This window comes from Tachypleus tridentatus, chromosome 7, assembly GCF_004210375.1.
Source record: "Tachypleus tridentatus isolate NWPU-2018 chromosome 7, ASM421037v1, whole genome shotgun sequence".
Lineage (NCBI taxonomy): Eukaryota > Metazoa > Arthropoda > Merostomata > Xiphosura > Limulidae > Tachypleus > Tachypleus tridentatus.
In genome coordinates, this window is record NC_134831.1 from 151,894,732 (window position 1) to 151,919,625 (window position 24,894).

The 24,894-nt window shown below is 32.8% G+C and overlaps 1 protein-coding gene across 3 annotated transcripts in view; it reads right to left on the reverse strand.

Annotated features, from left to right (window-relative positions):
• spd-2 (centrosome assembly protein spindle defective 2) overlaps positions 1 to 24,894 on the reverse strand; it is a 109,793-nt gene that overhangs the window by 59,452 nt on the left and 25,447 nt on the right. For 2 of the 3 annotated variants that reach the window (XM_076514799.1, XM_076514798.1), the window contains exons 7-12: positions 22,632 to 22,752; positions 21,814 to 21,907; positions 15,198 to 15,302; positions 9,433 to 9,657; positions 8,632 to 8,965; positions 3,463 to 3,648 (exon numbers count right to left, since the gene is read on the reverse strand). In XM_076514799.1, the coding sequence (XP_076370914.1) occupies positions 3,463 to 3,648; positions 8,632 to 8,965; positions 9,433 to 9,657; positions 15,198 to 15,302; positions 21,814 to 21,907; positions 22,632 to 22,752 (1,065 nt within the window). The remainder of the gene's footprint in view (positions 1 to 3,462; positions 3,649 to 8,631; positions 8,966 to 9,432; positions 9,658 to 15,197; positions 15,303 to 21,813; positions 21,908 to 22,631; positions 22,753 to 24,894) is intronic. The other variant, XM_076514801.1, reaches the window with a different exon arrangement.

Here is a 24,894-nt window from a genome sequence, read left to right on the forward strand (position 1 = left end):
TGGAAAGCGACGCGGTTCGAAAGTGTGGGATACCTACGAAAAGAATCCCAGGCCTGTTTTTGAGCCTTCCGTGCTAAGTGGCAAGCAGGATTCCACCACGGACGAGATATCGTGGAAAATGTGTCAAGGTTTTAGGAATACACTGAGCAGCTGCTTGTATAATATAGTCAGTTACTGCTGCCACACAGTCGTCTATTGATGGCTGATTCACGATGGCAGGATCAAGTTCTGCGAGAGCAGTGAAAGTGGACCAGTCTGCCGGGGCATGATGGTAGAGTGGCATCGACCACGGCCAGTCTCTCTCAAAAGTATAGGAAAATGATCACTGCCTAGCGGATAATTGTCAACCCTGCATGAAAAATGGGAGAATAATGAAGGGGAGCAAACTGAGAGATCAACAGAGGTAAAGGACTGACTAGGTGCATGAAAATAAGTGGAAGAACCAGTATTGAAAAGAGAATTGAAAAAAGATTGTGATCAGAGAGCAAACGCTCTACAGAGCGACCCCTTCCATCAATAACAGCACTTCCACAGATGGGATGATGTCCATTAAAGTCCCCCAGGATTAGAAAGGGAGATGGCAACTGTTCAACGAGAGCATCAAGGTCTGATTGATCATATGTCTCTCCAGGGGACAAGTAGAAAGAACAAACAGTGATGGTATGATCGAAGGAAACATGGCTGGTTACGGCCTCCAAGGGTGTGTTGAGTGACAAAGACAGGGTGGGTACATGCTGATCAACCAATAGTGCCACCCCTCCATGTACTCGTCTATCACACAGCCTGTCATTTTTGTACATAGAAATCTGCCGAATGGTGACAGTATCAGCAGGTTTTAGAAATGTTTCTTGTAAGGAAAGACACATGGGATGGTAGAAAGCAATCAGTGTTTTCCATTGTATCAAGGTGGGCATTTTTAATGACGGGTAGGCGAAGTGGCTGGAGAACCCTTCTGTGTACAACCATATCTTTTTTCCTTACTGTCCTTAGTCGGAGGAGGTCTATCAACCTCCATGGATCCTGCCCTGGGTCGATTAGGCAGGTCTTTGTTATTGAAAGGGAATTCCAGTGACTGAGGACGTGAACAAATGATTGTTTTGCATCTTGGGGCAGGAGAAAAAAATGTATCAAAAGAAATGCCTGTATTTGAAACCCAAGAATGTGGATCTTGGGGTTTATTGGAATGTATGGGAGGAACAGAGATGGGTGTAGAAGTTGATTCATCAACCTTTTTAACCATGGAGGTCAAAGGGCTTTTCATTTGTTTTGAAAACAATTCTTTTGGATGCACAGAGAGATCTGTCTGCACTCCCACTGTACTTGTGGAACGAAGTGCAGCAGCATATGTCCAAGATGGAGTGGCAAACAGCAATTTCCGAGCCTCAGGATAACTAATGTTATGAGTCGTTTTCAAACGCTGCACGTCTTTTTCCTCCAACCATTTTGGGCAAGAACGAAAGTAGGAAGGGTGAAAACCATTGCAGTTGACACAATGTTGGTCCGTGTGACACTCATAGGCATTGTGGTCCTTGTCACCGCAATGAGCACATGTCAGGGAACCACAACATGATGTCTTTGAGTGGCCGAACCTCTGACATTGGAAACAAAGAGGGTTTGGAATGTATGGCCGTAGCCTGCAAATTACATAACCTGCCTTGATGGTGGCAGGTGCACGTGATGATATAAATGTCAAAACGAGGGTATTTGTTGGCAGTGTAACTCCATCTTTGCGAGTGGAGATGCACCCCACTGCAGAAACTCCTTGAGTGGAGAGACCAGCTAGAATCTCTGACTCGGGGACATTCTTCAAATCCCTCTCAACAATAACTCCTTGCAATGAATTCAAGGTAGCATGAGGGGTAACCTCAATAGGTATATTCCCAATTGCCATTGAATTCAAGAGGAGTTCACTGTGGTGGGTTGTGGATGTTTCAAATAATGTCTCCAGATCGAAGCTTCTTTACTGACTTTGGAGAGCCAGCAAGACCCTCTTGTCTCTTCTGAATAAAAAAGGGGGATAATTGCATTAAAGGTTTTTCTGTAAGAGAATGTAATATAAGAAAATGAGGTACTGTGTTACAGATGTCGAAAATTGCTGCTCAGAGTCTTCAAGACGTGGTCGCTTACCTATTGACTGTTTTTTCACTATTTTATTTAAATTTTTTGAAGGAGGATCCATAGGGAAAAAGCAAAATTTTGGTAACCACTAACCCCACCCACCATGGAGCCCTACGAGGGGATGCACTACAATGTCATGCAAGGACAATGCAGCAACGCCAGGGTTTCGTAAGCACTATACCCAAATACCAGCATCAGGCACAATGTCCACAACACCCGTTGAGAACTTCCAACACTGGTACTTGGTTGACTCTAGCCCAAGCGGAACAGCCGATTGACCCAAAGGCTGCCCGTCTACAGGAATTCAAGGCCAAAGTGGTGTGTTAGGATTAAACCCCTCAACCATCCAGGATCCTCTCCTCCCCTTCACGGGTCGCCACGCATGGCAAACACGTGGGTGGATGTTTAGATCCCAGAGAAGGTAACCAGACAGAACAGAACCTTCCCTGGGAGGTCCCCTCACCACGTACAGGAATCCACATCGAGGGGATCTAGAATATAATCAACATAATGTGCAGACATTCTGTAAACCAGTTTAAACTCTCCACACAAGGTCAGATTTCACAAACTGTTGCACACAGTACATTTCACCATTGTTATAGCTCTTTGTGACCATAAGCCTACAACATTCCACCCATACATGTTTTGTATTGTGATTGCTTTGATTCATGTTTGTATTTACCTATACTACCTAGTATACTTGCACCAAATTTTATTTTAAATTTATGATATAACCTTTTCCATGAAATGTGCAAGAAAGTTAGCTCCATCCATTTCTATAACATTATGGTAATTTCTAACATTCTAGTGTTCTATATTGAGAATGTTCTAGAAATTTAAAATATTCTACAATCAGTTTGAAAGATTACAAAAGACTAAGAACAAAATCAATTTTATTTTAAAGTGGTAAATTTTGACTTAAAGTGTGCTATTCTGTGTGCTGCAATCATGCTCCTCACAAAAAATGTTCAAATTTTAAAATTAATTATGCTATATGGATGCTTAATAATAATGTTATCCTGTGCTTTGTGTTGAGACTGTTTGCAACAAAAGCATTCATAGATAAGAAATGGTGGATTTGGTGATTCCTTTCCTATTTTGTATGGTCAGTTGTACAGTATTTAAGCACAAAGATTAGCTCTACAAAAGTAATGAGATTTAAAGGAACTGATAAATAAAATGCCAAAGTAACAAAAAACAAATGCAATGGAGAGTGGAACAATTGTACCTCTCAAACATGAAAGACTAGTTCACAGCTTCAACTTTTCCTTTATTAAAATTACTACCTTACAGAGTGAGTTGAAACGTGGAAAATACTTTATCAAAAGTTCTTAAATAACTCACCTGGTTTCAAGAAAACTTCATCACTTATTCCCAAATCTCCTAATTGTTCCTGCTGTTGCTTACTTATATCCATATCTGTACAAGAAAAGTGGTTGACTGATGCATCTTGAACATTTATATCAGTGGTTAAAGGTTCTGCACATTCATCTTCTGATGGAAATGAATTCACACGTTTCTCTGAATCTTCTTGGATGTTAGGGAAAAAAATAGCAAATATTGTTTCATAACACTAAATGTGATAAAAGGTATAATGTCTAGATTATATGGGCACACTTGGTCAAATTCTGTCTTAAGAACATACTCGTGAAACTAAGATTTTGTTGTGAAAGAATTCAAGTATTTTTAATACAAAGTTAAAATTGATGGGATTATTTCATACATTTGATTTTTTTCCATCTTCAAATACTACTTGCTACATGTCTAAACAAAGACAAATTACAATTCTATATTCAAAGAGTTATTTAAAAACCATTTTATGATACCTTATTGTACATGTTTCCACATTACTGAACTGCAAAAGTATACTTAAAAGTAATCCTTATTTTTGAAGTTTTTGATTTACAACACTCCCACAATCTCATTTTGTTTTAATATATACAAAACTAAGTAATTCAGACCAAATATTATTCATACTGAATAACATTTGGAGGCTGCTCAAGACAGGTGAAAATTTATCTTGTATCTGGCAATACATTTGCATTTTCTAAATATTGTAAAATGTTCCAGAATACTTCAAGTAATTTTGGACTGTTTTAGCATATTATTATGGAATATAATATGCTAATTCTAGAATATTCCAGAGCAACCATGTTATTCAGAATGTTGAAGAATAATCCATAATGTCACCTTTTACTTTTGGAATATACTGTATGACACGACAGTTTTTAAAATTTCTAGGAGGGTACATAAGCATTTAAACAAATTCTTCTGCATCAACTAACAATGTATGGTGTATTACTGGAAATGGATACTACAACAAAAACTAAAAATATACTTTGACTGTTTGGTTTTGAAGAAATTGAAATAATAGGAAGCAAACCTCCTTCAAATAAGGAAGTGTCATGTGTGTATTTTCCTAACAATCATAAAACATTTAAGAAGATAGTTCAGGATAGACCAAAAGACTGTGATAAGGAAGCTGAAGATTTTTGTAAGAATGTTTGAATTCCATTTTGTTCATAACATCATGCTATTATCAAACTGGAGGAGTTTTTTGACAAGTGGGTAAAACCTAAAAAGAAAAGTTAAAAAAGGAAAACAGAGTGCACTAATGAAGCACAGTTTGTTAATAACCTGGAAAACCTTATTGACATCACACATAAGGATGTCCTGGCTCTGATCAAGATCCAAGAAGACACAGACTTTCTTGTTGCTCAGAAGGAAAGAGAACATTGTGGGTGCATGGGCCAGGTAGATAAAAATTATTTCTATCTAGGAATCAAGGGCTGTGAAAAGAAATGAAACAAGTATGGACAGGAAATGGCAAGCAAAACAGGATCAATAGCCCTTGAATGAAACTATCAGTTGCTGGGAACCTTCCCACAGTAGCAATGGTTACAGTACCAATAACAGTGGTTAGGATCGAGAAGCAGTTGAAGAATCATCTTCTACCAAGCATAAAAGAGGCTAACAAGAAATATTATCTCTCAACTTAGCAGCAGCTATAAATAGATAGAAGTTAAGTGACAGAAAGGCAAATTCATCCTTCTAAAACAGTTCAGTCTTGGTCATAATCTGCAAGAGCTAACCAACAACTGTTCTTTCATCCAAAAACTCAACACTACTTGCATGAAGAACTTGTCAAATACTTAAAAAAGCAGTGATAACCAACAATCTCACTTGTAGTTCACTGAAATAGTAAGCTCTTTAATGATTTTATAGAAAAAGAAATGGATTGTTTACCAGTGACCTGGTCTGAAGCAAGAGTAAATCAACTTCTAGGTGTTCCACTGTTAATTTCTTGCAAAAGGCTAAAGATTCTGCTGTGGTACATTTGCTGAAAGAATGGGAAGTCATTAGCCATGTAAAGGCTGTTTGCTCTAACACAAAAGCAAGCAACATTGGCCGTAGAAATAGGGGATATGTGCTGTTAGAAAAAAGATTAAACAAGAATCTTCTGCATTTGGTGTGCCAAAGTCATACTTACAAACCACCTAAAACACATTTTCAAAGACTGTACGGAACTTACCTCTGGTACAGATATTACAAGTTTCAATCAATTCCAGCAATCTTTGGAATATGTGGGCCAGTCCAATTCTGAAACTAGCTGATCATGATAAAGCAGCAGAAACCACAGAGAAAAGTAAGGACAGAGTTTGCTACAAGTCTACCAACCTAGAGATGATTATTGAGAGCTTCTGGAACTAGCGGTAACCTTTCTTGGAGCATCCATTCTCATGGAGTGCAGTTTACAACACCTGGAGCACTGCATCATGAAAGATAGATGGCCAAGGCATTGTGTGTCTTCAAGATATAGTTGTTTATTAAGCAGTTTAACTCTTTGAGTACAGGCTTGGTCCCTGGGATCGACCTTATAACTATTTCATGCTTGTTATAGTTTTCGTGCTATTACTTTTAAATTAGAAAGTGTACGTTCAAGGAATTTTGCAGATTATCTGTAAGCATTACAATGTTTTCATACACAAAATACAAGATTTTGTTTTTCTTATTAAAACTTAAGGTTTGTTAAACAATGTTGTTTTCATGCCTTTTTTTTTTTTTTTATTGTTGCATGTTACATATTCAACCTGCAAAGTAATTTTCATTTTATGATTAAAGATATATTTATGCATCAGAAAATTTTTAACTTTCATATTGAAAATTCTTATAATTTCTAGATAGTTTTATAAAATGCTTAAGAAAAAAAAATTATTTTGTGTTTTTTCAATAACAAATCTCTGTATTGGTTCAGTTGATTTGACTAATTTTATGGCCACCATAAAAAAATTAAGAAATAAATATTTATATCTTTTTTGTTCTAGAATAACTAGAATTTACAACATGAAAACAAATGCTAACTAAATAGCTTAAATCTCATAACATTATACATTTATAATATACTTATTATTTTTATTATATTGACCTTTCAGCCATGCTTGATTAATGATACAGAAGTTACAATTATGTGGCATGTGTGCACTCATGCTACCATATCCAATAATATAAAACTGACCTGTAGTCTTTAGAAAGTGAGCTGTCTTTGCTGTGTTTTAGTGGAGTGATATTTTGTAAAATGCAGTCACATTTCAATTATTATATATTGCATATGTATGTGGATTACTACAATTTACAGACAAGTTCTTAAACTTATTTTTAAAATGTGAAACAGTAAGTACAGAATTATCTCTTCTAGTTTTGACCTTTGTATTTGGTTGCTGCTTGTCATAACTTACTGAGCCTCAATAAATTTTATACACTGAGGATATTAGCAAAATATTTTAATAACCAAAAAATCATAAATTACTTCATTGATATCACAGACTTACATTATAATTTAAGGTTAGTAACTAAGCTTATTTGTGTCTTAAAAAAATGAAATTTCAAACAGGCTAAAGATTCAATTTACCAGCACAATGGTTTGTCGTGAAAAAAGAGAGGACACAGATGTATTTGAGAAACTTACTAAGGGGACATTCTAAGCTTCTGATTGGTTATTCACATTGCACACAGAAGTGTAAATACAAGGGATCGTTTTCAAAAATGGAAATTGGTGAGTGGGGCCAACTGTGTTTGATTCACTAAATATAGTGACAGCTCATAAAATAAAAGATAAAAGGTCTTGCTTTATATTCTAGCTTGTCAATATTGGTAATTTGTACAAAACTATACTTTGTATTCTGACATCACAAACATGTAACTTGAACCAATGAGGCATTCAACATACCATGAGACACAAAAATCAAATGTTCAGGTGCACTTTTTAAATATTTATTTTAAATTGAGACATTAAGTTATGTTTTATATGAAAATTTGAATCATAATCTACAGTTTGAAACCAAACTGAATGATAAATTTGTAAATTAATAGTTCAATAAAATACTGGATGCAAGTCAAACAAAATGGCATTTTCACCTATGACCTTGTCTGGAAAGGGTTAAGGTATCTAGCTGTAAGGAAAAAAAAAGAATTTCATGACATCTACATCTTTCTTGTTCAAGTTTATCTTTGGGTATAATTAACTGCTCCCGATGTTATTTCTCATCCACACAATAATCATTACTTCCTATAATTCTGCTTTCTCAAAATCTGCAAGTTAAAAACCTGCTGAACATCTTTGATAATTCAATGAAGATCTTGTTGGTTTGGCAGTCTTTGATTCAGCTGTATGCACAGAGAAAATGAGCAATGAAAAAGATAAGTGAGAATGAAGGCATGGGTAAACCTCTATAGCACATTCAGCTGAATATTAAGGAAGTTGAGAGCTCATAGTGGATACATGAAGGCATTACAGACAGTTCAACACTTGAATGCAGTAAATTACAATGCTTAAAGGGATGTGGCCCTTACTGAAGAGTATAATTTCATTACAACAGTGAAAGAACATAATCCTTTCCTTAAATTGTGCAGGATCATAGAAGACACCTTCCTAATAACAAAGAGGAAATAGCAATGCAAAGTGACTATCACATCAAAATCAAATAACTATGTAATTATACAATTGTTCATGTAATAGAATAATAATATACTTTAAATAAATATTTATAATACATAAATGTTTTTATATCGCACAGTATAGAATCTCAACCTCATTTGACAAGATGTAAATATGGTCCAAAATAGATGAAATTTGACATTTAATGTTTTTTTTTTGTACAATGGAACAAAATCAATGGATGAGAACATTAGAATCCAAATGAACATGCTCTTATTCTATAATTTATAAGAGTTCCAGAATATGTTTTCCTCTCATATTCCAAAGTTCTGATGACCAGTCCACTTAGTGTGGATTTTGCAGTTCAGGTGAAATAAGATCAATTACTTTCTTCTCTTAACATGTTTACTAACTAACATGTAGACTGAAACTCTGACATGGACTAACATGTTCATCAATCATGGAACTATGTAGATCTACTAGCTTATAATTCATCTTCTTGTAATGTATTGTAAAACTATTCAGAGGTTTTTAAAGAAAAAAGTTTTGAGACCACAAAAATACACCATTTTGATTACCTGTTTGTAGCTTGCTGGCAGGATCAGTTTTCACATTACTTGGAGTTGAGGAAGAACCAAAATCACCAAATGAAGATCTTGCCAAAAACAGGTTCCCAACATCAAAGTCCTTTACACTATTACAATTTGCAGGGTTTATTTCAAAGTATTTATTTGTTTGTTGCTGTTGAAAATTAGATTTGGATATCCTGCTATCCAATTGCACATCCTGAGACTTCAAGTTTGATGAAGTACATGCACTACTCGACTCAGCATTAGAACCATCAATCTTGTGGGTCTGATATGATCCAAAGGACGAAGATCTTGCTGAAATCTGGTCAGTTCGAAACTCAACCTGTGACAAGTGGGATGTAAAAGTTGGATTTTAATATCTTGATTTTTTTTAACTCTGTCAACAAGAGCATGAGTTTTTATAACATTTATATTATTATTATTTTACTTAATTTAGCCTTAACTAACAAGATTCCTATTTGACATTTTATGACAATAAAGGATATACATCAAAAAACAAGAAATAAAGTAGCTATCTGGGTCTTGTTTTTCCTATCAACTGTTAATAAAACTCAAGTGCACTAGTTTAATTACATTTTGAATATAACTCACTTAAAATCTCGTGACATGCACAGTAAAAAATGCCCAAGGCAAGAGGGTTCACAAAGAAAATAATTTACATCAAAAGCATATCTTAACGAAAAAAATATTAGAAAGTAATCCTATAAATGTCAAAACATCTAGTTGTAATAACACATTCCTATATCATAGTATTTTATTCTACAAGATATAATCTCCACGTTTAAGTACCTCACTAGACTTAGTCTCATTTTTGTCTTTTACAGCAGAGGACTTTAGATTCCTATATATTTCTTCTACAGTAAAGGAGCTAGCATCCATCTCCAGAGGACTGATTCCAAGAGAAGTACTGTTTTTGATATTACTTTCATCTTCAGCGGCTATCAATGGTTTAGCTGGTATAAATAGCTGAGAGTAGAGGAGTCCACTTGCCTGATTATTAGTCAGTGCTGATTTCTAACACAGAAAAACATAAATATAAAAATGAATCATGTGGAATCCTTTGTGATAATAATTTTTTTAAATTTTGGGTGAGGTTACAGTTAACATCAAGCGAGTGAAAAAAAGTATTGACTCTGTATTATCAATCTGATAAATATAAATTTTCTTGGACTTTCCTTATTTATTTTGCCTAAATCATCTATTAATTGCTAAAATTACAAACTAAGTTATAATCATCATAATTCTGTTTCTACATTTAATTATTTACCCTTCAAAAAACGAAACGCAAAAGGCAAAATATGAGACAAATTATTAACAAGTTTATTCCAGGTAGTTCTGTATGACATGTGTGAAACTTTGCACATTCACTGCTGAACATCCAAAGTCTGCAAAGGCGAAGTCCATGCTCACTAGGTGAAGTTTAACGTCACTCAACGTCAATAATGAGTATGCCCCCCCGTGAGCATCAATAACTGCTGGGCATCTCCTGCCCATGGAAGCGATGAGATGACGAATCACATCTTGTGGAATGGCTGTCCACTCAGCCTGCAAAGCTGCTGCAAGCTGAGGTAGAGTCTGTGGTTGAGGTTGTCGCCGTCGCAGACGTCGGTCCAACTCGTCCCAAAGATGTTCGATGGGGTTTAAATGTGGTGATCTGGAGGGCCAGGGAAGAATGTTGATGTTGTGGTGTCTCAAGAAGACAGTGGTGAGTCGGGCTGTGTGAGGACGGGCGTTGTCATGTTGAAAACGTCGTTGATGTTCACCATGATGGGTTGCACATGGGGCCTAAGAATCTCGTTGACGATTGCATACGGTCTGATCGGAAATCCTATGCAACCCTGGTATGGTTGAGGCAGTAGACGTCGTAGTGGTGGTCCTATCCCGAAGGTGACGTAACAGGATGTTGCGATCTTGTGTGGGCGTGGTCACACGAGGTCTGCCAGATCGTGGACCGTCACGAAGTTGATCCATGTTGTTGGTGACGATTCCATAGCCTTGTGATGGTGCTTGGGTGGACATTCACAGCTTTGGCAACATCTGATCAAGATTCGCCTGCTTCCAAGCGACCAATGACATTGTTGCGTTGTGCTTCAGTCAGTCTTGGTGTAACTGTATTGCGTGTTGGTGGCTTTACGCTGAGCTATGGAAACCGAGAACCCGTCACTTTTATAGGGATTTTGCACATATTGCACTTGCAGATCTCTCAAACAAATAATTGGACACGCATGCATTTTGGCGAAAAATCCGATGTTTTCTTCCGTTTTCAAAGTGCACAACTTTTATTGTCATTTTGGTCTGACAATCAGTGCCTTAACACGTGTAACATCACATACTCTGAGCTTGTAACATTATTACATATATTTCTCTTTAAAATAACAAAAATATCCCTTTTGCATTTCTTGTTTTGAAGAGTATATATAGTAAATAAGAGTTGGAAAAGAAAAAAAAATGAGTGGTATCTCAATAACCATTAAAGTTAAGCTTGACAAAACAAACAGTAAAAGAATTCACAAAATGGCAGTTTTTCTTGACTAAATTTAAACCAAAACAAATTAACAGTGCAAAAAAACCCCAACAAAACAATGTATCAGTTTAAAAGTGTATAGGTTTAAATTAAACATGTAACATTAAGTTTAGTATCTTGAAATAACAGGTTTTTCATTTAAAAGACAATAAACTGACTCAATATCACACAATGAAGGTTTTCACCATGAATTAATGTGTTCATCTGAAAGATAACTTTAAAATATAGACAAATGGTAAAAGTTCAATTTAGATGAAGCAACAAAACTGTGATTAACTTTAGAATTCTGTATAGTCTTAAATTTAAAACATAAAATTAGTCATGTTGTTTTCTTAACTCCCACTTGTAACTTAAGAGAAAAACACAAATAATTTTAAATTCAAACTTTCACTTGGCAGATTTTTTTGTCTTCAACAGGCACTGACATAAAACAATTCAAGCATTTGTTTTTTTTTTCCATTTTTCTGCCCAAAAGTTTTATTTTTCAGTTTTTGACATCGTTTGACACCTAGGATTATTTTCTTTCTTGCAATCAATTTGCTATTAAGCTACCTTCCTTACATAGATACACAAGAACTTAAACGTTATACACCTTGTGTCAGTGAGACACATCTGTAGACAGTATGACTTTTGGTGTCATTTTGTTATGATATTTTGTTAGTTGTAATCCACAAAAAGATAATAAATTAGCTCAATGAGTTCCCTTCATTTTTAATGTATTTTCTTGGCACTTAATCATGTGTATGCAGTAATTAGTTTTGTAGTTCAAGCCTGAACCAAGCCATCAATGAATGCTAGGATCATACCTTGCTAAAATAGTCATTTACTTTTTAACCAACAACAAAGGTTAAATATGTTTATATATATAAATATGCTACAAATAAACTTTATATATAAAACACTTGTCTGTGAGCTGGTCCAAAATGCAAGATGTGTTAACATTTATTCTACAGCATAGGACATACAAGAAAATGGAACAGGTGGGGTAGGATTGATAGGTGGTTCTGGGGACTTTTCCCCACTTAAGTGGTCTACAGATGAAAATGCTTGAGATACACTAATAAAATGTAAAGGTAAATGCTATCTAATTATCCCTGTTGTAGTGGGATAGGGTTAAAATGCTCTGTCACTGCATATGTTGACTTGCATTCAAAATTTTACTGAACTACTATTTTACAAATTTATGTTAATAAGTTCAAAATCAAATTGTAGGTTATAATTCAAACTTTAATATTATATATGAGTTTGAATTAATTTCTTAGTTTAAATGTAAATATTAAAAGAACATTAAAATATAGATTTTAGTAAGTCGTGTGGAATGTTAAATGGAGCACTGTTTAAAATAGATGTTTGTGACATCAAAATACTAAGTCTACAGTTTCATACAAATTAAGAAGTCAAATTACTAATATTATCAAGCTAGAATATAAGGTTAAAACTTTGTATTTTTTTTTTTATATTTTGCAGAGATATGGCTTATGTACTGAATCAAACGGTAGCCCAGTTCAACTCCTTCCATTTTTGAAAAGGCCCCTTATACATACTTACTTCAATATTTGACATGTGAGCAACCAATCAACAGCTGAGAATATCTCTAGAAAAGTTTACCCTGCCATTTTAATCTTTAAAAACACTACAATGTTCTTTCAGTCCAAGATTTCAATGAGGTAAGTGTTGTCTTTAGTGTGCTTGAAGTTTCATTTTTTTTTTTTAAATTTGCATGCATCTCAGTTACTAAAATTAATAAATTACAGTGAAATTCTATGATATAAGTGTAGTCATGCATGGTTTTTTTTATTTAACTGTGTGTGTGTGTGTGTGTGTGTGTGTGTGTGTGTGTGTGTGTGTGTGTGTGTGTGTGTGTGTGTGTGTGTGTGTAAAACCTTAAAAAAAATTTTGTTGGCTATCCTCCATCGCTTTTAAAAGCTTTTAGCAGCAACCACTTGTACCAAGAAGAGATAATCGTTTGCTTTACTTCTTGATTTTGTTCTATGCTTTAAGAAAAATAAGTTTAATAATTTATTTCTAAATAGTAATAATCTATATACATTTTATATTATGTATAATAATTGAAATGTAACTGTATATTACAAAATAATAGTCCACTAAAACACAGCCAAGACAAGGAAGACTAAAGGTTTTATATTACTAGATATGCAACCTGAGTGCACTTGCACCATACCAATACAAGCTATGTAATGTTAAGTAGGCATGACTGAAAGTTCAATATAATAAATATACATGTTCACATATAGTGTTACGAGACTTGCGCTGCTCAATATGTAATCAAGTACAATTTACATTATTTCCTAATTTTTTGATGATGGATATGAAATTAACTTTGTGGGTCTGTCACTTTACCAGAGTATAGAAAATTTAAAGTCTTACTGAAAACAAACATTTGAAATGTATTTAGTAGTAGGCTTCAGAGTTTATGCAAATATTTGAGATTTCTGGAATGAAGAAGTTTTTTTTAATCATAACATGAAATCACTTTGCAATTAGACTAGTAAGAAAACACTCTTATATTCAAAAACAAATATCTTTTGTAAAAAGAAATAAATTAAAACACTTGATTTTTCATATACAAAACACTTGTAACCTTTACTAACAGTCTATGAAATTTTGTGAAGATACACATGCTGCATCAGAAGTTATAGTGGAAATATGTAATACATAGAGATGTGTTAATGAACTCATGTATATTGCACAAAGTCTGTTGGGAAAGGGTTAATGTTAGGTTTAATACTTTAGTTATTTCTATTGCACCATTTCTTTCAACATAGTGGCCTAGTATGCATATCACAAGAACTACTTATGATAAGTGTTGATACTGACTAGCAGTTCAACTATTATGCAATGCATACATAATGGTATAGTAAACTGCTATGTTATGCAGTAGCTTTGATTTTATTGTAAATCACAAATCTATTAAAAACAATTTCAAAAGGATCATAGATATCATGCCACATACTTAAAATGTTTGTATTTGAGACTTGCTGACAGTTACAAATTATTAATGACTATTAATAAAACTATAAACTTGGTGAAACACTTTGCCTTGGCAGTTAAAAGGCTGCATTGGTCTAATATGTTATTATCATAACCGTTGGGGGTTGACCAAGGATGATAGGTAAGTATTGGCAGTTTTGAGTAGCAGTAAATAAGGTATTTACAGGAAAAGTTATACACATAATAATACAGCCAAGAAATAGTTGAACCCACTGACAGCAACCTGATGAAACTCATAAGATTATGAAATTGATAATTGAGGAGCAGTATGCTAATATGAATTTAACATTTTTTTCTTTGGTTTACATGAACTCCCATTCTATATCCAACTCTTATTTATAACATTAGAAAATCTAAGAAATGGTTTTATTTTAGATATTTAATGTCTTCAAGTATAAACAGCTAAATTTCCCTGACAGTTTAGACAGAAAATTTGCAGTAAATGAATCAATTACATCAGAAATTCAGTAAACACAGAAAGAAAAATTTAGAACTAAACTGCTTTGTTAGTTTCTATATATACATTTGTTTTTTTATACAGTTCTTTTAATATACACAACAGGTCATACTTATGGTACAAGTCAAATTAAACCAGTCATAACATAATATTTGGTACCTGTATAAAAGACTAAATTTTATTTTTATAAAGCTAGAAAATTGAACCAAAATATGTTGTACAACAAAACCACTGACTATTTGGTACAAAGTTAAGTAATTAAAACCCAAACATCAAGATAACCAAATAGATTCAGCAATATCCAAAGAATAATAAACAATTTTAATAAGTACATTTGTTCCTTGTTAAACTCACAATTACATGCAAAAATATATGCAAAGGATTATTTTGATTATTTTTAATTTTACTCACATTCACTCTTTTCAATATGCTATCTCAAATGACAGAGTAAAATAATAATTTGCATTAAAATTATTATTTTAATGGCTTTAAAAGGTATTCATAGTGTTACACTGCATTTCAACTTAAATATACTTTCATAAAAGTATTCTAAATACTTACATATAATTGTAAGCTTTCATAATCTTTCAGCAATGAACTATTCTTGATATCAGAATGTCTCATGGTTTTTGAAAATTCCTGGCCAATTGAAGAGTGACAATCTACCTATAGTAATGAAAATGTTTGGTAAATACATCAGTAGAAAGTTAATGTTATGTGAATTTTTGTTCAATTTTTTTTTTCGCAGGAAAAAATAAAATAGTTCTAACCGTAACATACACAACTAATAAGAAAAATATGTAAAAATGAAATGTTTACAACAAAACTTAAGCTTTTTATATACATCTCAAATCAACTCAGAAAATAAATACATATATAGAGCTTGCTGTAAACAAAAACAAGCCAAAACAATCTTAAATGCTGAACAAACTGAAAGGATCACCAGAGTACAGGTTATAATGTGGGATATAAAATGTACCCCAGGTTTTGGAGGTAATTATTAAACAATCAGCCATTTTATTAAATAAATTACTTAATAATTTATCTGATAAAATTAAAATATAAGTGTTAATGCTAAAAAACATACTTTTTCAATAATAAAAAATAATCAATCCATTTTAGAATATCTAAGAAATTGTGAACATGTAAATAATATTCAAACATTTGATTTCAACACACTGTACATCACAACTCCATTAAAAGATTTAATTTTTGTTATAAATTAATTAATAGAATAGTTCTGTTATCCTTTCATAGAATTGGAAAAAGAAAATTTAGCTACAAAAACATAAGATATATTAAGTTTAAGCATTTAAAATTTATTTTTCAATAACCAGGTTTTTAAACAAGTAATAAGGATCTGCAGGGTACAGGATATAATGGGGAATATAAAATATACCCTAGGTTTTGGGGTTGCTGCAGAAGTAGGACCCACACTGAGGTCTATCAGTCTTAATCTCCATTTAGCAGACTAAAAAAGAAAATCATAATAACAACTAAATAATCAAAAGAAATTGAAATTAGGAGAGCAAGATTTGGGTGCTTAATCCAACAACATCCCACATCTATATCACCCTTCACTACCTGCAGACAGTTGTGAGAAGGAGACTTCTCTTCAAAGTAAAAAAGAAAAAAATAAGGTACTACCACTTGGGGTCTGGCGAGATAAACTTAGCTCCTGAAGTTGGCATTGCAGACCCCATTATGGTTGTAAGGCTATAATTTGTAGCCCAGTTGACAAATTATGTTAGTATAAAGGTTCCATTATCTAAACTAACTAGTGCACTCCCAACCACCACCCTGTAAGTAAATGCAACTACCAATTTTCAGACACTAAACAAGCCTTTATGTGTGATGAGGTGTTCATCTACACAAATGTAATGTCAAGTCATTTAACCCTTTTATGACAAGCTTGGTATAATATACAAGTTTGTCAACACATTTGCACACTAAGAATTTGCACTATATAAAATTTTGTGAAGATACACATGCTCTATCAAAAATTAAACTTTTAGTAAAGGTTACAAGCATTTTGTATATGAAACATCTGATGTTTTAATGAAATATATATATTTTTACTAAAGATATGTTTTTGAAAATAGTGTATTTTATTCTAGTCTGAGTGCAAAGCAATTTCATGTTATGATTAAAAACAAAAAAAATTCTTCATCCTAAAAACCTCAAATATTATTTGCATAATCTTGAAAAACTTCTAAATACATTTCAAACATTTGTTTTCAGTGTATTTTCTATACTCTAACTATGTGGGGTCTGTCACTCGAACAAACTCATAACATCATAAAAAATAGGAAAATAAATAGAAATTATGCCTTTTCAGTGCTAGAATGACTACATATTACAACACAAAAATATAACTGTTTCATATAAGTAGCTTAACACTCATAACACTAATATATTTACACATATATTTTTTTACTAAATTCACATTCCAGTCATGTCTACCTAACATTATATAGCTTGCACTAATGCAGTGCATATGTTACTCACATCACATATCCAGTAATATAAAACTTACCTTTAGTCTTCCCTGTCTTGGCTGTGTTTTAGTGGACTATAATCTTGTAACATACAATCACACTTCAATTATCATACATTATAAATGTATATAAATTATTACTATTTAGAAAAAATTATTAAACTTATTTCTCTTAAAATGTAAAACAATAAATCAAGAATTAAAGCAAACAATTATCTCTTCTTGCTACAACCTTTGTACTCTGTTGCTACTAGATGTAGGTTGTTAAACCTTTTTAAAATATTGCACAAGGAGGATATCCAACAAATGTCTTTAGGTTTTATACACCCACACAGCTGAACAACCAAATAAATCATACATAAATACACCGATACCATAGAAGTTCACTACTGAAGGTTTTGAATTTCGTGCAAAGCTACTCGAGAACTATCTGTGCTAACCGTCCCTAATTTAGCAGTGTAAGACTAGAGGAAAGGCAGTTAGTCATCACCACCCACTACCAACTCTTTGGCTACTCTTTTACCAATGAATAATGGGACTGACCATCACATTATAATGCACCCATGACTAAAAGGGTGAGCATATTTGATGTGATGGGGATTCAAACCCATGACCCTTGGATTACAAGTCATCTGGCCATGCCAGAATTTCAGAATAATTCATTAAAGGTAAGTAACCAAGATGTATTTAGATTAAAAAAAACCAAAAAACTTTGAGCAAACTAAAGACACAACTTACCTCATTGAAATCTTGGATATAAAGAATGAGGTAGCCTTTTCAAAAATTAAAATGGCTAAGAAAACTAATCTGGGGACACACTAAGCCTTGAATGGTTATTTACATCATATGTTGAAATAAGCGTACATAAAATACTTTTTCATAAATGGAAAGAGGTGAATGGGCACACTTTTATTCAGTGCATAAACCATATCTCAGCAAAATATTTTATATTTTAGCTTGAAAATATCAGTAACTTGTACAAAACTATAGACTTAATACTTTAACATTGCAATTATCTATTTTGAAACAGTGCTGTATTCAACATACACTACATAGCCTAAAGTATGTGGACACTCGACCATCATACCTATGCGTGCTTGTTGAACATTTCATTTCAAAACCATGGACATTAATATGGAGTTGGTCCCCTCTTTGCTGCTATAACAGCCTCCACTCTTCTGGGAAGGCTTTTCACTACATTTTGAAACATGGATTTGCTCCTATTGAGCCACAAGTGAGGCCAGGCACTGATGTTGGGCAAGAAGGCCTGTCTTGCAGTTGGCATTCCAATTCATTCCATAGGCCTTCAGTCCCAAAGATTAAAGTAAGGGCTCTATGCAGGCCAGCCACCTTCTTCCACACCAGCCTTGGCAAACCATGACTTTATGGACCTTGCTTTGTGCACGAGGGCACTGTCATGCTGAAACAAAAAAGAGCCTTACCCGAACCATAGCCACAAAGTTGGAAGCACACAATTATAGACAATATAATTATATTTGTATATAATTATATGTCATTGTATGCTGTAGCATTAAGATTTCCCTTCACTAGAACTAAAGGGCCTAGCCCAAACCATGAAAAAAAACAAAACTCCAGGCCATTATTCCTCCTCCACAAAACTTCACAGTTGGCACTATGCAATCAAATAGGTAGCATCTGCCAAACCCAGATTCATCTGTCAGACCACCAGATAGTGAAGCATGATGCATCACTCCAGAGAATACGTTTCCACTGCTCCAGAGTCCAATGGTGGTGTGCTTTACACCACTCCAGCCAATGCTTGGCATTGCATATGGTGTTCTTAAGCTTGTGTGCGGCTGCTCAGCCATGGAAACCATTTTCATGAAGCTTCTGATAAACAGTTCTTGTGCTGATGTTGCTTCCAGAGACAGTTCGGAACTCAGTAGTGAGTGTTGCAACTGCAGACAGAAGATTTTTTATGTGCTACGTGCTTCAGCACTTGGCAGTCCTGTTCCGTGAGCTTGGGCAGCCTATCGCTTCGTGGCTGAGCTGTTGTTACTCCTAGACACTTCCACTTCACAACAGTAGCACTCACAGTTGACCAGGGTCACTCTAGCAGAGCAGAAACTTAACAAACTGACTTGTTGGAAAGGTAGCATCACATGAAAGTGCCATGTTGAACGTCAGTGAACTCTTCAGTATAACCCATTCTTCTGCCAATGCTTGTCTATACAGATTTCATTGTTGAATGCTTGATTTTATGAACCTGTTGGCAATGGGTGTGGCTGAAATAGCTGAACCTACTAATTAGAAGGGGTGTCCATATACTTTTGGCTATGTAGTGTACCAAGCAAGTTACTAAAATCAATATTTGGATGTTCTTTTAATATTTACTTTTAAATAAAAAAATTAACTGATAAAATATTAAAGTTTGAATTATAATCTATAATTTCATTTCAAAGTTATTGTATTTTATTATATTGACCTTTCAGCTGTTCCTGGATGACAATACAAAAGTTACAATTACATGACACATCTGCACTCATGTTACCATATTCAATAATATAAAACTGATCTTTAATCTAGAAAGTAACCTGTCTTCACTGTGTTTTAGTGGACTGGTGTTTGATAAAACAGAGCAGTAAATAAAGAAATAAAGCACACAATTATCTCTTCTAATTACAATCTTTGTACTCGTTGCTGCTTGTATTAACATGCTGAGGTTTAAAAATTTTCAATTTTGGAGAATATGAAAGAAAATCTTTTTTTGAGGTTTTATATATAAATTTAAATAACGAAGGTTAAAAATAAGTATTTAATCTTTCATACTAATACTGAGTTCTTTCCATGGTTTCTTCTTCTAAATAAAAATACTATTAGTATGAAAAAGTTGGGTTAAGTTTCACCGACAGTTTACAACAAAAAAGAAAACATGGGTAAGTACTCAATTTCTTGTTTTTCATGTGTATTTATTATTATTATAAAAGTAACAAAATATAATAAACCTTCAATGTTAGAATAAGTAAAATAATACATTTTCACAAGGTACAGCTCATGAGCAGCCCACATTACATAATTCAATAGTGTAATACAAGTTACACAATTGCTAAATCATTTATAACTTGTGTGGAAAGAATATTAGTTAGACATGATTCATAGGGCAACAAAATGAAACTTAATTACAAATAGATGTATGCAGTCATTTAGGATAAACAAAGGCAGTTTCATGTTACAATTTGAAACCATTATAAAAAGAGAAAAAAGACAATTTATATTTGTTTTGATTTTCTTTTGGTGGTTACAAGGTAGGTCAAATTGGTTAAAGTAGAGAAAATGAAATAAAATATAGAATTGTACTGAGAAAAAATGTTTGATATTTATTTCTGAGGTTTTGAAGATTATGAAAATGAAATACAAGAAATAAGAGATTGAAAAAAGTATTTTAATCTTAACCCTATAGCTATAAATTTTCTTATGGGTAGAATTCAGAGGGCATACCATCATATTCGTAGAATTACATTAAACTTTTATTGAACTATTTCAAAAATTTGGGACAGTAAAGCTTGGCATCAAATTGTACATTAGAACTCAAATTTTAGTATTACACATTAGACAATTTCTTAAAAATATTAAAATTTCTGAATATTGATTTTGTGTGCCATAAGGTTTATTGAATGCAGCTTTGTTTCAAATTAAATGTGTTGATGTCAAAATCTAAAGTTTGTAGTTTCTTACAAAATAGAAACTCACATTACCACCAATACTGACAAACTAGAATATTAAACAAGAACCTCCTATATTTTCTATATTATATTGAGAAAATCAGACAGTGGCTTTGCCAGCTCCTCCAAATTTTTAGAAATACTTGTTTGTTTAGATACACTCAAATTTATAACCAATCAAAAGCATGATTTAGATCCATTTTTTAATTTTTTTTTATTATGGTGGTTGGGAGGTTGGTCAATTTAACCAAATCCATACAGAGATAATATATATAAAATTCCAGATAAGGTATAAAAAGTTTACTACAGAAACATTTGATAGTTTGTTAAAAATTACACAGATTATGCAAATAAAATTTGACAACTTTGATGCTTGAAAGTACTTTTAATCTTATATTGTTTATGAAAGCCTTAAAATGTTTACTGATAATTTGCAAACTTTTGTGAATATACTCATAGTTACAAGTTAGGTGGATTCTACCCAGCTCACAGTGAAAGAATTAACATGAAAATAACTTTGCACACAGAGTAGCCAACACTTTGGTTCCACATATTCATGGGGAAATTGTATAGTGAAAATAGTTCATTAAAAAATTGATTTTTTTTAGTGTCTACAAATGACTCTTAATGCTAACTGAAAGCTTGCAAAATGTTATGAAGATACACAAAACATATTATAGCTAACTCTCTCATGACAACCTCAGTTAACATGACCAAAACATTGAACCCTGTATGATCTTCAGAAGTTATAGTTTCCATACTATGACTTCTAAACATCATACCGAGTTCAATGTTTTGGTCAAATTAACTGAGGTTGTCATGAGAAAGTTAATACAAAAAAGGGAGAAGGGTTAGGTTAAAGAAACCTTTGTGTGTGTGTGTGTGTGTTGTTGAAAAGACAAGTTTCTAGGTGTAGCCTCCCCTTAAATAATTACTGACAATCAGAGATAAGACTAATTAAAGACACTCATTAGTTGTTACAGAGAAAAATCCATACCTGTTCTGGCAAATTTTGCTGTACACAAGAAGTGATAAATGTTCTACACGTAGAATTTTTAGACAACCCATTTGCACCAGCATCATTTACTAGCCTGAAATAAACACCTCTAAAATCAATACTTAAGTGTATGGCAACAATTCTGACTCTTGAAAGATCATTACAGACACTCAAAACTGTAAAACAAATGTAAATGTTTATATAAACTGATGTAGTTCTACAACACAAACCCTTATACCAATACTTCATCAAAATTAACCATATCCTTATCTTGTGTACTTAAATATATAGGATGCATTTAACTCTTAAAGAAAAGCAATCTTTTGTCAATATTTCATCAAAATCAACCATATTTTTAATTAATTTTTATTTAAATAAACCTAGCACTACCTTAACACAATCACTTCTTAAATGCTCTTATTTCAAATTTTAATCAATCATTTGAATAAGCAATTATTTTAAGAACTGTAGATCAAAAGAAATTGTTTTAATTTTTTACTTTATTTCTATAAATACTGCTAATTAAAATGTGTAAAGTGTTCACATCGTGTTTGGAATTTTGGAATGAGCTAGCAAAATTATTGACAACTATTAAATTTTTCAGAAATCAGCCACAAAGCAAGTTTCATCTAATTCTACCAATGCAAAATTTTAACAATAAAAAAAGAGTAAATTTAATTCAGGAACATAAGGTAGTTTTTTTTTTTTTAATTTCAAAACTAGATCTTACCAAGTTGCCATTTAATAATCAAATTTAATAGCAACAGATCCAAATAAAAATAATGTATTTTTTATCAGCATTTCCAATATATACTTACACCTCACAATCATTTTTAGGAAAAAAATCATGAGCAGCTTTTTTTCTTTCACTTTTTTCTGATAAGCCACTATTTGACGCATAGAGTGCAGCAGTTTCCATCTTACGAGTAGAGCCTGAAACTGAAACAGACATTACAACATAAATGTTATAAATACCTATCAATCTACTATTCTAGGAAATTCAAAAATTATGCTTCACATACCAAGGTTCAATCAGAAAAAGTTACAAAACTTTTCTTCTTCATCTAAGTAGTGTTTCTTTTTCTTAGACAAATAGACTAAGAATTTTGTAATGGAGACTGAACATAAAATTGCAGTAGTTTATTTTTCAAGTTTTCATGAATTAGGCATCTGCCTATACCAATCCCTCTATTCAATTTACCTACATACTTCAAGACAATTACACATACACAACTCGACCAAATAACTATGTATACACATGTGTAACAGATTCTAAATTTCACTTTCAGGATTAAAATGAATAAAAAAATCATGTACCAATTTACCCAAAGCTTTCACGACATACTGCGCATATATCAGAACAATTTCGATAAATTCTACTTTTTCACATATTTTAGTTCCAGTTGTAATGGAAACTCATACATTGCCCATTTGTGTGTAGATGGGTAGTGGTGAATTTTATGAGTAACTGCCTTTTTATAATTTATTTCTTGAAATGTAAAATTCAAATTCATTAGACCTATCTTAGCAACAATGAAAGCCAGAATACACACACTAAGGAGAAGGTGGGTAACAGGAAGAGTTAACTTTACAGAAAAGAAAACAAAAAACACATAGTAAGAATGGTGAGACTAGAAGACAAATTTAATAGATGATTCATTAACACTATAAATTTCCTTAATAAACTCAACCCATCCTTGTATAACACATTGTCCATGACATGTCTCATTGTAGTAGTCCTCTTTTGACTCTTTCCAACAGATAAGTATCCTAAATAAGGTCTAACCATTGACCTATACAATGACAAACGACATTGTAACCTCTTTGGACCCATGTTCAATATTTCTGCAGATACAACCCAAGATCCTATTTTCTTGCCATTCTTGTACATTGCTTAGAAGGTTTAAGAAACTGATGAACCTGAAAACCAAGATCCATTTTATCCATACCACTGTTTAAGTTATTCTCAGAGTTATACTAGTAGAATGGTCAGACTGGAAAAACAAATTTAAATTTTATTAAGGAAAGAGTTATCTTCAGCTAAGACAGCTTTATTTTTATAAAAGCTTAGTTAGCTTTTGGAAGGGGTTGCTTTCAGATGTAGTTAATTTAAAGTAGTTTTAAGTGTAGGCTTAATAAGGGTTGGTTTTCCATTTGTATTTTAGTTCAGTGCAGTGGATGAGATGGTCTAGTTATACAAATAGGTCCTCTGTTGTTCTTAAATATTATATTCAAGTAATGATTGAAAATTTCCATACGTATGAAATCTAATCCATTTAATCAGTTTCTGAGAAAAGAAAGTAAAATAATCAGCTGTAACAATAAGATAAATATTGTAGGCAAATTTTTCTACTATAACTAATGTTAACATGTCATTCAGTTAACATAAGTTGATATACTTAATTTTTACAAATATTTTTCAACCATTTTTAGTGCCAATGAAGATGAAATGTGTGATCACCAAAGAATTATCATTTGTGTTTTTGACTGGATAGGAAAGGTGATAATGATGCCCTCTAGCTTTTATTTTCACAGAAAAACACTTAACTAAATGGCATGAAACTTTTTATAAGTTGATAAATAGTAACTAGTTTCTACTTAAAAATAAAACAATTAACTTAGTATTTTTATTAATGTTGTAAAATTTCCAAAATTTTACTGTGTTATAAACATTTTGATAAAACATTAAAAGTACTTATTTTAATCTTAGAATTTAAAAACTATTTAATGTTGAATAAACATTTTAATTTTATATATATCCATTCAGTTTCAACTTAATTGATGTTCATAAACACATTTAATATTTCATTTTGCCAATTAAAGTACGCATCATTTCTGGCTATAAATCATACAAAATGTGCCAAAACTAACAAATGTTCAACCTTAACCTAGAACTCCATCTTTCAAAATGCCATTACTATTTACCCCTGTATATGCAAAAATGGCTCGTTCGAGTTGAGAAATATTTTACATAGAAGAGCGAACAACGTTTCGACCTTCTTTGGTCATCGTCAGGTTCACAAAGAAAGAGGTAACTGACCGGACGCTAACCACATCACCCATACTGAACTATACATTCCT